A 14,418-nucleotide genomic window follows, 5' to 3' on the forward strand; every position below is an offset into this window, starting at 1 on the left:
ACAGACAGACAGACAGACAGACAGACAGACAGACAGACAGACAGACAGACAGACAGACAGACAGACAGACAGACAGACAGACAGACAGACAGACAAACAAACAGACAGACAAATATACAAACATTCAGACAAACCGACAGACAGACAGACAGACAGACAGACAGACATACAGACAGACAGACAGACAGACAGACAGACAGACAGACAGACAGACAGACAGACAGACAGACAGACAGACAGACAGACAGACAGACAGACAGACAGACAGACAGACAGACAGACAGACAGACAGACAGACAGACAGACAGACAGCCAGGCAGACAGACAGACAGACAGACAGACAGACAGACAGACAGACTTCTTTTTGATTTCGCATTACATAAACATTATAATAAAACTCCGGCGAATAAACTTCTTATGAGTATTTTAGATTAAGTTACAGCGAATTTAATTTTAAAAGTGTATTTTAAGAAGATGCAAGTAACTTGCCGTGGGTTGTGACTGTGGTTGGGTCATTAACTTTTGTCATTCGCCGGGCCTTCATCATAATGTTTATGTGCCAAATTCAGTGAAACCAAAGGATTTAAACTTAAAGTTAAGGTTTAAAACTTCAGATATAAACGAGCACGACACAATATAATGTTGTGGTCATGCAATGAGAGCAACATTTTGGAGAGCTCGTGTTAAATCGAACCGGCTTATTGTAAACAAACATATGTAAATATTGTATTTATAAACGCGATCATAATATTATGTTTCTTAAGAAATAAACACTGCACGAGATTTAGATTAACAGGAACGCATCATGCTGAACCTACCAGTATTATTCTATAGTTAGTAGTTACCGAGTTATCCTAACAGCTATAAGATGCCTGCAGTCAATCTAGTGTTTCCATGTAGTCAAGAGTAAAATATACTCTGAAGTTTTAGCTTCAACAATCTGCACCGTGATCCAGCAGTGAAACTAACTAGATCTTATTAGTGGGTATAGTTAGTTACACAGTAATGACATTATGAGACTCACTAGTTCCAACGCATTTAATTAGTGATCACCAAAGTTCACTGTTACCATGGCAACGCTCGCAACTCTTCTGAAAAATTTTCCGACTAAGCACGTTGAAGGTGCCTTGTTTCACCTTCTGGTGTACTGATCAGTTCTAGTCAACTTGCTTTACTATTGTGTACTATTGATTGTGGTTAATTTGTGGATATTGGCTACCACTTCCATTACAGTTCGTCTGTAGTTGCTGGGTTGAGTTACATGATTCACTAAGCAGTTCCAGCTTAAAGATCATATCATTATACCGTTAGTTCGGTTACCAACTAACGTTTTATTGCTCCAATATTCTTACCAATCTCAACTTAGTAGTCCTGACTTTCCGTGGTCAGCAGTCACTCTTAGTTACTTTGTTTAATTTTACTTGCTGAACTTTCCATCTGCTTGTTTTGGTGTCCTCAGTGACTTTCTTTAGTCACGTTTGAATAATCCTGTTTGAAACAGCTTGTTTCTCCTTATTAACCAACTCAGTGTCAGGATCATTTTGATAGCTTTTAGCGACATTTGCATACTTAGCATACTTGTGTAGTAATCAAATAGACCACCGTTAGTGCGGCGGTCCATTAATTTGACGATCTGATCTCCTTGTTATGTGCTCCTTGCTGGATCTGACATTAATATAACAGATTAACCCTCTCCTGGAGATACCAGCACCGTATTTATAATGATTATTATAACATGTTACAATGATGGTCGCTGCTGTGTTCCTCCGCCGAACTTGAGTCGAACGTTTCGTGTTGGATACTTGGCTTTGTGACGGATTTTAGACGGAAATCGATTAAGCTGTCATTTGTCGTGTTTGAATTGGTATTAAATGATATTGTATATGATATTGTATATGATATTGTATAATGTATATATGATATTTTATATGATATTGTGGTTTTAAGTTCACCTTGAATTCATATAACCACCGTTTAAAGAAGAGTTGCGACAAGGAAAAGCACATGAACGGACGGCCTAGTGTCGGGCCTGGGGGGCGCCCAAGTGTGGTGAGCTCCGGACCTGGGGGGCGCCCAAGTGTGGTGAGCTCCGGGCCTGGGGGGCGCCCAAGTGTGGCAAACTACGGGGGGCGCCCAAGTGTGATAGTTCATCCAGGACTGGGGCTGAATCTGCAGTCTGTTGTTGGTGGACTCGGAATTGGGCCCGGAGCTGGATTGGGAAGTGGACTCGGAGCTGGATTAGGAGCTGGATTAGGAGGTGGACTAGGCAGTCTGCTGATCCCTAAAATACCAAGCAGAAGAGTCTCCAGGGTATCCACTGTACACAACATGTACTTGTCCGAGGTTAGTTTCCTTCAGTCAGATAGGGTTAGATTTATTGTTACCAGATTACAAAGACTGAAAGGTGGAGCTAAATGATAAACAAATAACTTACTTACTTAACCTAGGCTACCATTCTGTAACTTCTATTCATTTCATATAGTTTATCTGTGTTGGCTTCATTTAGGCCAATTTTCGTGGGGCGGATTCTTTTAGTACTGGTTCTAAACAAAACTGTACATGGTAAATTTCTGCGTTTTTCCGTCCAAACGTTGAACTGTGTTTCTACTGTGATCTTAGACCGTATTAAATCTATTCAGGTTGGGCTTAATGCTTATAGTTCAACTATTAGTTGGACTTTTAGTTAGGATTAGTGTATTTATTAACCGATAAGAGTTAATTAATACACTAATTACCGGAACTATAGTGAAGATACTCTAGACATACATACCACGTAACCATGACAACTTCATAGGAGCGCACCCCTTACAACAGGCGTTTAGACCTAACAGATGTGCTAATTAAGCATTATAAATAAAGAGCCTGCCCCCACAGCTTGTAGTTGTGCTATATCCCAGGTTTATATCCGAGTACTCTGACTGACCTGATCTAGTCATATGTGCTGTGTTGTAGAACACGTTGCAGTATCACCGGTCTCATCTTGTTAACGATACAGCTTTGTAGTTTTTAAAAGTTGTTCTGTGGAACCGTTTTTGTCGTTTTCTCGTGCTCAATTACATAGTTGGAGTGTTTATTTGTTCCAAGGATGGATATTTTGACAGACTATGACACAAGACTTAACTTATTCTAATTTAATTGAGAAATTATTTTAAGTGTACAGTTCAGTCATCATAATCCATCACAATTACACCAACCATCATAGAGAATTAATTGAAATGAAGTTAAATGGATTTGGTTAGGGGAAAATGAAATATGGTTATTTCATTGGAAATGCGCGTGGATAAATATCCCCAGAGATTGATTATACCAGCACTACTGTCAAACTAATATTGATTGCCACCAGAAATCTCACAGAAACTCCAAATACGGTTTTATCTTGCTATGCTTCTTATAATCTTGATGAAGGTGAGTTTCACTAAATCCAAACGAGCACTTTAGATGAAGCATTTGCTCCCAAAACTAATTAGATTTAACCCAGAGCCTCTCACTTTCCTCACCTCCCAGAATTTAAGATGTTACAACATTACTCCAGATGAGTTTAGGGTTAAAGTAAGATTAAAGTGCATCTATTAGCGTCCTCATCAGGTTACAAAGGTTCAAAACAACTCTTAATCAAAATTAGCGGTAATATAATGAAGGAAGGAAGGTGCTGCCTTGGATTAGATTTCAAAATAAATTGGTTCATGTGCCTGCCACCTGTAGGTGTTATACTTCTGTTCTTCATCTTGTCAATTTATGTGAGGCTTCATTTAGCAAATTTACCAAATAGTTTCGGGTTGTTTCACTGTTCATTGTGCCTTCATAAAAAATAAAAGAGCACAAGTGACCGTACAGCTATTAAAGTTAGTATCGTTATTGGTTCAATCTGCCTTTTCCCTAAAAATCTGGTCAACAGTATTGGAGGGATCTGAAGACTAAACCATGGCTATCTCAGTAAGGTGCTATCAGAAAAACCAACTCCAACATCTCCGTAACTTTCAATCACAAGTGGTAGGTTTCTGAGACTCAGTGATGTTATTGTTTCTGAGACTCAGTGATGTTACTGATTCTGAGACTCAGTGATGTTATTGTTTCTGAGACTCAGTGATGTTACTGTTTCTGAGACTCAGTGATGTTATTGTTTTTGAGACTCAGTGATGTTACTGTTTCTGAGACTCAGTGATGTTATTGTTTCTGAGACTCAGTGATGTTATGGTTTCTGAGACTCAGTGATGTAATTGTTTCTGAGACTCAGTGATGTTATTGTTTCTGAGACTCAGTGATGTTACTTTTCTGAGACTCAGTGATGTTACTGTTTCTGAGACTCAGTGATGTTACTGTTTCTGACACTCAGTGATGTTATTGTTTCTGAGACTCAGTGATGTTACTGTTTCTGAGACTCAGTGATGTTACTGTTTCTGAGACTCAGTGATGTTACTGTTTCTGAGACTCAGTGATGTTACTGTTTCTGAGACTCAGTGATGTTACTGTTTCTGAGACTCAGTGATGTTATTGTTTCTGAGACTCAGTGATGTTATTGTTTCTGAGACTCACTGATGTTACTGTTTCTCAGACTCAGTGATGTTATTGTTTCTGAGACTCAGTGATGTTACTGTTTCTGAGACTCAGTGATTTTATTGTTTCTTAGACTCAGTGATGTAATTGTTTCTGAGACTCAGTGATGTTACTGTTTCTGAGACTCAGTGATGTTATTGTTTCTGAGACTCAGTGATGTTATGGTTTCTGAGACTCAGTGATGTAATTGTTTCTGAGACTCAGTGATGTTATTGTTTCTGAGACTCAGTGATGTTACTGTTTCTGAGACTCAGTGATGTTACTGTTTCTCAGACTTAGTGTTGTGACCACATGTCACAAGTTCTGACTTTTTGACTACAGACGACTCAGTGATGTTATTGTTTCTGAGACTCAGTGATGTTACTGATTCTGAGACTCAGTGATGTTATTGTTTCTGAGACTCAGTGATGTAATTGTTTCTGAGACTCAGTGATGTTATTGTTTCTGAGACTCAGTGATGTTACTTTTCTGAGACTCAGTGATGTTACTGTTTCTGAGACTCAGTGATGTTACTGTTTCTGACACTCAGTGATGTTATTGTTTCTGAGACTCAGTGATGTTACTGTTTCTGAGACTCAGTGATGTTACTGTTTCTGAGACTCAGTGATGTTACTGTTTCTGAGACTCAGTGATGTTACTGTTTCTGAGACTCAGTGATGTTATTGTTTCTGAGACTCAGTGATGTTATTGTTTCTGAGACTCACTGATGTTACTGTTTCTCAGACTCAGTGATGTTATTGTTTCTGAGACTCAGTGATGTTACTGTTTCTGAGACTCAGTGATTTTATTGTTTCTGAGACTCAGTGATGTAATTGTTTCTGAGACTCAGTGATGTTACTGTTTCTGAGACTCAGTGATGTTATTGTTTCTGAGACTCAGTGATGTTATGGTTTCTGAGACTCAGTGATGTAATTGTTTCTGAGACTCAGTGATGTTATTGTTTCTGAGACTCAGTGATGTTACTTTTCTGAGACTCAGTGATGTTAATGTTTCTGAGACTCAGTGATGTTACTGTTTCTGACACTCAGTGATGTTATTGTTTCTGAGACTCAGTGATGTTACTGTTTCTGAGACTCAGTGATGTTACTGTTTCTGAGACTCAGTGATGTTACTGTTTCTGAGACTCAGTGATGTTACTGTTTCTGAGACTCAGTGATGTTACTGTTTCTGAGACTCAGTGATGTTATTGTTTCTGAGACTCACTGATGTTACTGTTTCTCAGACTCAGTGATGTTATTGTTTCTGAGACTCAGTGATGTTACTGTTTCTGAGACTCAGTGATTTTATTGTTTCTGAGACTCAGTGATGTTATTGTTTCTGAGACTCACTGATGTTACTGTTTCTCAGACTCAGTGATGTTATTGTTTCTCAGACTCAGTGATGTTATTGTTTCTCAGACTCAGTGGTGTTATTGTTTCTGAGACTCAGTGATGTTATTGTTTCTGAAACTCAGTGATGTAACTGTTTCTCAGACTCAGTGATGTTACTGTTTCTCAGACTTAGTGTTGTGACCACATGTCACAAGTTCTGACTTTTTGACTACAGACGTTGCTTTCGGCAACGTGTACGTGTGTTTACTTGATCCTGTTTAATTTTGGCACTTCACGTAATATGTGGATCCCTCTGCTAATCAATGTGGATATGTGGCTTGTGACTTATAACGTATCATGTTTGATGATAAGCAGGCAAGCGAAAGCTGAAGTAACACATAGTGGCACCCATCTAGAAGCGGTGACTCGTACTGAGAGGCTGAGAGAAGGCGAGCAGGGACCTCGTGAGACATAACAAGCTTTAGCTCTCAGAGAAACAAACTCATCAGCTGCTCCATCTGTTGGCTGTGATGGATTAGTGCTAAATAGTGGTCTCAACTTCAGCATGCTTAAATTCCATGCCAATTACGTGGTTATGATTTTGCAGCAACTTCTCACTTGTTGTGATTAGTTAGTGGTTTTGTTTATTCGCTACTAAAAGATCGTGGTTGGATGCAGAATCTCGTTCTAGATGTATTCTGTAGTGAAGAAGTTGACTGTATCGCGACTCAGGACCATCAACAGACAGTCTAGTTTCAATGTGGTGAGTGTTGTGGGGTAGTTGGTGTCAAGTTGTTCTGAATATTCTGTAGTATGGAGAGTTGGCGCGATTTTTAAATTGTATCCGTGGTTTAAACCTTCATGAAAACTTATTGTCTAGTCGTCAGTAGATGAAGAATTAATTACACAATGTTCGACGTCAGAGTATGAGAAATAAGAATACATTTATGAGAATATTAGTGTTATTATATATTATGAGAGATAAGTTTGGAGCATTTTGACATTAGTAGATAGGAAAAATGAAGGCAATGACTTGATGTGTCCTTATTGTATAATCAACAACAGGTGTTTAGCAGTTAACCTATGCACCGGTAATTCGATATTAGCTGAACTGTATTGTTGCTATGGATACCTAAAAAGCACCTGTTGTTGCCAAATGTGCGAGTATCGCACCACGCACAGCCACACAGAACTAGATCCCGCTTATAAATCATAAACCGTTTTTCTATAGTTATTAGTTTAACTCTGGCTCTGTGTGTCCAGCCGGCCAGCATTTCGAATTCCGTATTACGGTGCGGGCTGGGTAATCTGAGAATGAATTATATGAATTGATTTGATCATTTATAACGGCTCCCTCTCCTAGTCCCACATCCCTATTCAATCTATATTATAGCTAGCTGTTGAGCATGTCTTCTTTTACGAAATAGAAAAACTCGTTAACGTTTGGTTGTACAGCTGTTTGCAGCTGACTCCCTTATATTGTAGATAGAGTTTCGTTTTTTACTTGAGCTTGTCAAAGAGGCGGCCCCAAGATGACAAAGAGGTCAGCGGGAATCAAGAAACTTTCCACGGTCATGTGGCTCCGGTCAACTATGAGGGCCAAAGTTGTGAGTACCTTCTATTTCACTCACAAAGTTGTGAGTACCTTCTATTTCACTCACAAAGTTGTGAGTACCTTCTATTTCACTCACAAAGTTGTGAGTACCTTCTATTTCACTTAAAAAGTTGTGAGTACCTTCTATTTCACTCACAAAGTTGTGAGTACCTTCTATTTCACTTACAAAGTTGTGAGTACCTTCTATTTCACTCACAAAGTTGTGAGTACCTTCTATTTCACTTACAAAGTTGTGAGTACCTTCTATTTCACTCACAAAGTTGTGAGTACCTTCTATTTCATTCGCAAAGTTGTGAGTACCTTTTATTTCACTTAAAAAGTTGTGAGTACCTTCTATTTCACTCACAAAGTTGTGAGTACCTTCTATTTCACTCAAAAAGTTGTGAGTACCTTCTGTTTCACTCACAAAGTTGTGAGTACCTTCTATTTCACTCACAAAGTTGTGAGTACCTTTTATTTCACTTAAAAAGTTGTGAGTACCTTCTATTTCACTCACAAAGTTGTGAGTACCTTCTATTTCACTTACAAAGTTGTGAGTACCTTCTATTTCACTCACAAAGTTGTGAGTACCTTCTATTTCATTCGCAAAGTTGTGAGTACCTTTTATTTCACTTAAAAAGTTGTGAGTACCTTCTATTTCACTCACAAAGTTGTGAGTACCTTCTATTTCACTCACAAAGTTGTGAGTACCTTCTGTTTCACTCACAAAGTTGTGAGTACTTCTGTAGCATTCTCCTATACTATATTTCCGACGTTGTATGTCTGACTCCCAGTCAGTTAAGCTTTAGTTCAGCACTCCGTAATAATATGATTGAATATTCAGAATATTAGAATTTAAGAAGCAGACCTATTTGATAAACTCCTGCAGAGTTCTTATCTGCTGAGTATCCCAAATTAGAATATAAGAAGTAGGCCAGTTTGATGAACTTCCGCAGAATTCTCATCAGAGTGTCCCAGCAGCTACGTGCACTTGTCCGACAGCTATTTGAGCGCTCTCTGTGCTATGATCGCACTTGTCATGCTAATTAACAACCACTAAATTGCCTCCCACCGAGCTGACCGCTACAATATATCCCTCATAAAATATCCGACCTGCTTGTGCTTGGTCAAATAGAGTTGCAGCTTGTCTAATTGTGCTCTCCCCACACTCCGGTCCTCTCCCACAGTCCCAGCACGCTCTGCCGCTACACTACCGACACTGCAGTCTGATGAGGAACTAATCTCCTCTGATGGACCAGGCCTGTCCGGGGGGTCCGCGTGGCCCGACTGGATTTGGTGAGCAATTTGACAGGTTCTACCGCTAATTTTGTTTGGTATTTATGTTTTATTCGTTTGTCGGTATGACGAGGAAGTTTACTTTGAGCTCGGTAGTGAACAAGGTTGGGCTGGAGCCTCTCACCAAGGATAGGAAGGACCCCTCCGCGTACTACGCCCGTCGTCTCGTCATGAACTGTGTTAGTTTTAGTTAAAACATGAACAGCGTTAGTTTTAGTCATGAACTGCGTTAGTTTTAGTCATGAACTGCGTTAGTTTTATTTATGAACTGCGTTAGTGTTAGTTAAAACCATCAAGTTATAAAAAGATTCTCGTGAAGCACTTTTCGGCGGAACTCTCCTCAAAGACCTGGATGCGTGACACAATATCGGTTAATCACTACTACATAAACACTTGTTGTTTCACCTCTCATTCATGATAAGTTGCACGTAAAGTTATAGTGATGGGAATTTATCTGAAAATTGATTTTAACTCAAGCTCAAAAATATGCTAAAAGCTTTGAAAAGCCCAATAATGACTGACGACTGACGACTTTTCAACTGATGACTGATGACTGACGACTGATGACTGATGACTGACAAACACGACGGTATGAATAGTCTATGAAACCACTGTAAAATACCGCCTAACCTCAAAGAGCAACCATGAAGACAAAAGGAGGGTTGACTGGCATTACCCTGTTCTTTAGGAAAACTGTTTCTCGAGCTCGGCAAAACGCAGCTCAGGTAAGTTATTCTCCTTCAAAAACTGTACTTTGTTAAGTTTTAAAAATGTCCCGCCTGCAACATCATATTCCTAGATATCTGGGTAGTTTTGAGTGTCTTTAAAAGAAATAATAGGCTAGATCCCCAACTTATCAATCGTCTGGTAGTTAAGGTTGATGGTACAAGTCTAAATATACCATAGTGTGAGCACTGTTTAGTTCTGTGTAAGGGCACGGTTGAATCTTTATGTACCTATGATTTTACATCACCAGTTGTTATATTATTAGGTTAAATACCACGTATCCAAACAGCTGGTCGACTCTAACTAACTAAGATTCAGACTTTCAGATATTACCCAATTATGTGATGATTATGCGGCGAATTTCAATAGCTCATGAGACAATTATTGTACGGCACTATTTGATGCACTGGGAACAGGTCGTTTCTAAAAACCAGCCATGACAATCGAAGAGCGATTAGTAAGCAAATTGTAAACAAATTCAGTATCGGTAATTCGAAATGAGTGACGTACAAACAAGAACGGGTCACAACCCAGCTGTGTCACATTGTACAAGATAATGAATGTCCAAACTCTCACAATGTTAAAAGCTAGTGTCACGTGACAAATTCACTAAAGAGGTGATGTTACAAGCTCACACTAGTGTCACGTGACTAAAGAGGTGGGTAATGGTGGGGAGGTGGCGTAAGAGTGTTGTTACCAACTCCCCGCCCTTAGTCAGGTCTGTGTAAAGCTGACTGTTTAGTGTTTACTCCTTATTTGAACATACTTGAAGGTGTGAATGTACCCTAAGTATATTCATTAGTTTCTAAATAGTTTGTGTTCGGGTTCCTGACTGCTGAAAGTCCGCAATGTAATGAAACCAATCACTCTAATCCTCTCTAATCCTCTCTACAATGTTACTTACAGAAAGGTGTTCTGAGTAACTTCCCCGAAGTAGTTCCTGTGAAGCAGTGGAACCCAACTTCACCTAACAGAGCGTGACAATATTTCAACAATTACCGTGCAAGATAAAATTTGTGAGCCCTGCTCGGCCCGGGTTGTATTTCATCATCTCCCGTTGCCATGACAACCTAAATACTGATACTTTCTGTGATATCTTCACTAGTGTTTACTGAGCTTTCAGACAATAATTGCCCATTATTTGCCGCTAAAATGTTCCCATTACCGAAGTAGTGGCCGTGTCTTGCTCCTCGTTACCTAACTGCTCACTTCCGACGTACTAGCTGTAGTGTGACCTACTGTGCAAACCTCGCTTGTTTCTCTCCTTTTTTTGCTTTTTTGGTTGCATTCTAGTCGGCACTTTTATTTGTTGTTGGAAGTAGTTGGATACCTCTCTACCAGAGAGTCGCTAGTAGACCTGGGAAGATATACTCTGACGAGTGAGTTTAGTTAGTTTCACTCTTAGATCACCCACTGAGGGAACTACAGCATCCATATCCTGTTACCATGACGACAGATAAAGACAAGAAATACGCGGGACCAGTATTTAGCAACAAGGGAAAAAGACCGACTGTTAATGTCATCGAGAAAGCACAGGATGTTCTTGTACAGTTTAGGGTGGGTAACTAATAGTTACAACTGGGTTACTAATAGTTACTAGTGTGTTACTAATAATAACCAACAAGCTTAGACTGTTAAGTCTGTTAAAACAACATTGAAATGTTCTAATTAGTTTACAGTTGCAGATCTCCTCTTTTGAAAGATATTTGTCGTGAACGTTAACCTAAGTTCGCGGATTCATATTACCGTGTAACAATACAATCACGTACATTTTCTATATGTTGCCTGTATGTTCAAAAATGAAAGTCTAGCAGGTGCATTTGGCGGGATATCGGTTGCCATGGTAACCCCGGTAACCATATGGCAGGATCATGCACCCTGTAACTCTGTAATCACACCTAATCTATTTACTTGGAACAGCTCCCACTTTACGGCCAGCTTCAATTCACTCAAATGAATTGTTCTGTTGTATGTTTTGATCGAGTATTTTAACTCCTTGATTTATCGTTATATCTTGTTACAATTGGTCAGTAGTTGTTATTGTTGTGATACGTGTTATTTTGACTGTGTTAGTGACTGTGTTAGTGACTGTGTTAGTGACTGTGTGTTGGTGTGATGGAGGTGGCTGTGATGGTGTCAAATGCCAAGTTGGCAAAGGTACTTAGTGGCGCGCAGTACGTGATCTGATAATGTTCAGGAGGGGATATGACAATATGGACCTTGCTGTGTAACAGCACTTGACAAAATAAATACCATACAACGTAATGTCAATTTGTTGCTAATTATGCAATTGGTAGATTCACAGTGTTGTTAAAGTTTTCTCTCTTATCTTCCTCTCTCTTCAGCAAAAGGCTCGCGAGGAGAAGGAACACAAAAGAGGAAGGCTTGATGCTAGACATAATTATTTGCTCAGAACTGTCTCTGAGCACCTTCAGGTTTGTAATATTACTTTATTTAAATATTACTTTAAGATTTATTTAAATATTACTTTAAGATTTATTTAAATATTACTTTAACATTTATTTAAACTAGCAGGAACCCGTATAACCCTAAAATGGTGTCAAGACTCAAGAGACTAAAATGATTATTATCTATTTAATTCGCGTTTTTGACACCACTTGGGGGTCCAAATTTGGGGCTCTAAAACTTCTATTTCTTGGCCAATTTTTTATTTTTTCATGCTGATTTGGAGGCCATTAAAGCATTTGGCCCAGTCAAAAAAGTTTCAGTTGTAAATCTTTTATGGTTTTTGCGGAAAGTAGCGTTAAAGTTGATGCCGTGGTGTCAGTAAAATGGCACGGATAAACATATATCGTCTCGCTTTATATATAGTAGGATATTACTTTAACATTTCGTGTTATGGTATCCTGATAAGTATTGTTTAACACAGTTTCCTACCAAACTCCAAACTGGTTCTGTCCCCAAAAACGTGTAACCCTCTAGTTCCATGGCCAAATAATACGGTAAAATAATTCATGCAAATTTTATTTGTGAAAAAAATTTATTCGGGTGACATGTTCCATGCCCAAATAATTTGCGTGCGGAAATCGATACGCGTATCGGTTGCGTCGGGTGAGATCGAGACTGCGACCACCCAAGTTTAAATTAGGATGAAAATTACGTAAACATAACGTAAACTAGTGTAACAACCAATGTGCAAAAGCAAATTAGTGTCCTTCATATATTTTCTATAAACTTTTTTGTGTAAATTTTAGAAAATAGGGTTGACATATTATCTAAATTAAGTTGTTTGAACTTTCATAGTCAAGAATAATTCCTTCGCAATTAACATGTTTGACCAACTTAAATTAATATAAAGATAAAAGGACTGGGGAGGGGATCATGTTTTGTGTCCGTTTTGTCCGTTTGGTACCCTATATTTTCAAAACGGACAAAAAGTAGGGCGGTCAAGGACGGAACAAAAACAGACAATAATGTTGTGGAAATAACAGTTAGATGCTTCCTCCTCCTCCTCCTCCTCCCCCTCCTCCTCCTCCTCCTCCTCCTCCTCAGTCCTTCTCCTTCTCAGTCCTTCTCCTCCTCAGTCCTCCTCAGTCCTCTTCAGTCCTCCTGAGTCCTCCTCCTCCTCCTGAGTCCTTCTCCTCCTCCTGAGTCCTCCTCCTCCTGACTCCTCCTCCTCCTGCTCCTACTGAGTCCTCCTCCTCCTGAGTCCTCCTCCTCCTGAGTCCTCCTCCTCCTGAGTCCTCCTCCACCTGAGTCCTTCTCCTTCTCAGTCCTTCTCCTCCTCAGTCCTCTTGAGTCCTTCTCCTCCTCCTGAGTCCTCCTTCTCCTGAGTCCTCCTCCTTCTGCTCCTCCTGAGTCCTCCTCCTCCTGAGTCCTCCTCCTGAGTCCTCCTCCTCCTGAGTTCTCCTGAGTCCTCCTCAATCCTCCTCCTCCTTCTCCTCAGTCGTCCTAAATATCAGATAATAAAACATTGGTTCTTGAAATGGGAACCCGAAAATGACTCACTGCAGCTTCTCAATAAAATGGCTAATCGTGCAATCGATGTGTAGTGTAATAGCGTTGTTATCATTAGTGTTATTATGATATGCGTTAGGTAATCCCAGAAACATTTAGGACAACGAAATGCAATTATAGTATTGATTACAACCGCAGCGACTATATTATTTGAGTGAAATTTAAAAAATTCGTGCGCAAGTTCACGAATTTTTTTAGCCCGAATATTTCAGTTGAAGCAAAAAATTTGGGTTAAAAATTCGGGCAAATTTTATTTGGGTGAAAAATTTGAGTGAAAATTCGGGCATGGAACTTAGGGGTAACAATATCCAGATAAGCTAACATGCTATAATCCTCAGTTGCCCCAAGCTGATCTCGAGGACAGTATACTCGAGGGCTTCCAGATTGAGCTAATGGATCAGTTCTTTTTGAAACCCTCCGTCTCTTTGATAATGTTTTGTGCACCGAAACTAGAGCCGGTTGAAGCGGCTGCCACCACAACCGCCACCACCGCCACTACTACTGGTGAGTTCCCTTATAAGATACACTGTCTGCAGTTTCTCTCCTTTCAGAATAAATTGCAAGGTTGTTCTTATCTTTGTGTGATTTTTGTGTGTTAAATGAAAGACGTTCCTGATATATCCAGTAAGATTTCTCAGTCTAGAGATGTGTTACTATTCTTACTAACCCTAGTAGCAATATCCCCAGTGGCAGCGGCAGCCCCTCCAGCTAAGCCAGCTAAAGCACGTGTTAAAGTGTACATAACTGATGGGAAGAATGAGAAGATTGAGACTGATTGTACCATACTTTACTTTATAAAGACGGTGGAGAAACCAGTTACACTGGAATCCAGCATGCTCATGCATAAGGTACATACCATAACTACATACCATAAGTACATACTATAAGGTACATACCATAACTACATACTATATAAGCACCATACCATAAGGTAAATACCATAAGCACATACTATAGGCA

The 14,418-nt window shown here is 39.5% G+C and overlaps 1 protein-coding gene across 1 annotated transcript in view; it reads left to right on the forward strand.

The window, feature by feature from the left end:
* LOC134822277 (dynein axonemal heavy chain 5-like) overlaps window positions 1-14,418 on the forward strand; it is a 92,563-nt gene that overhangs the window by 21,565 nt on the left and 56,580 nt on the right. The window contains exons 5-7 of the mRNA XM_063833185.1: window positions 11,826-11,915; window positions 13,797-13,962; window positions 14,134-14,306. Of these exons, the coding sequence (XP_063689255.1) occupies window positions 11,826-11,915; window positions 13,797-13,962; window positions 14,134-14,306 (429 nt within the window). The remainder of the gene's footprint in view (window positions 1-11,825; window positions 11,916-13,796; window positions 13,963-14,133; window positions 14,307-14,418) is intronic.

Source organism: Bolinopsis microptera, chromosome 1 (genome assembly GCF_026151205.1).
Source record: "Bolinopsis microptera isolate Bmic1 chromosome 1, MBARI_Bmic_1.0, whole genome shotgun sequence".
NCBI classification, from domain to species: Eukaryota; Metazoa; Ctenophora; class Tentaculata; order Lobata; family Bolinopsidae; genus Bolinopsis; species Bolinopsis microptera.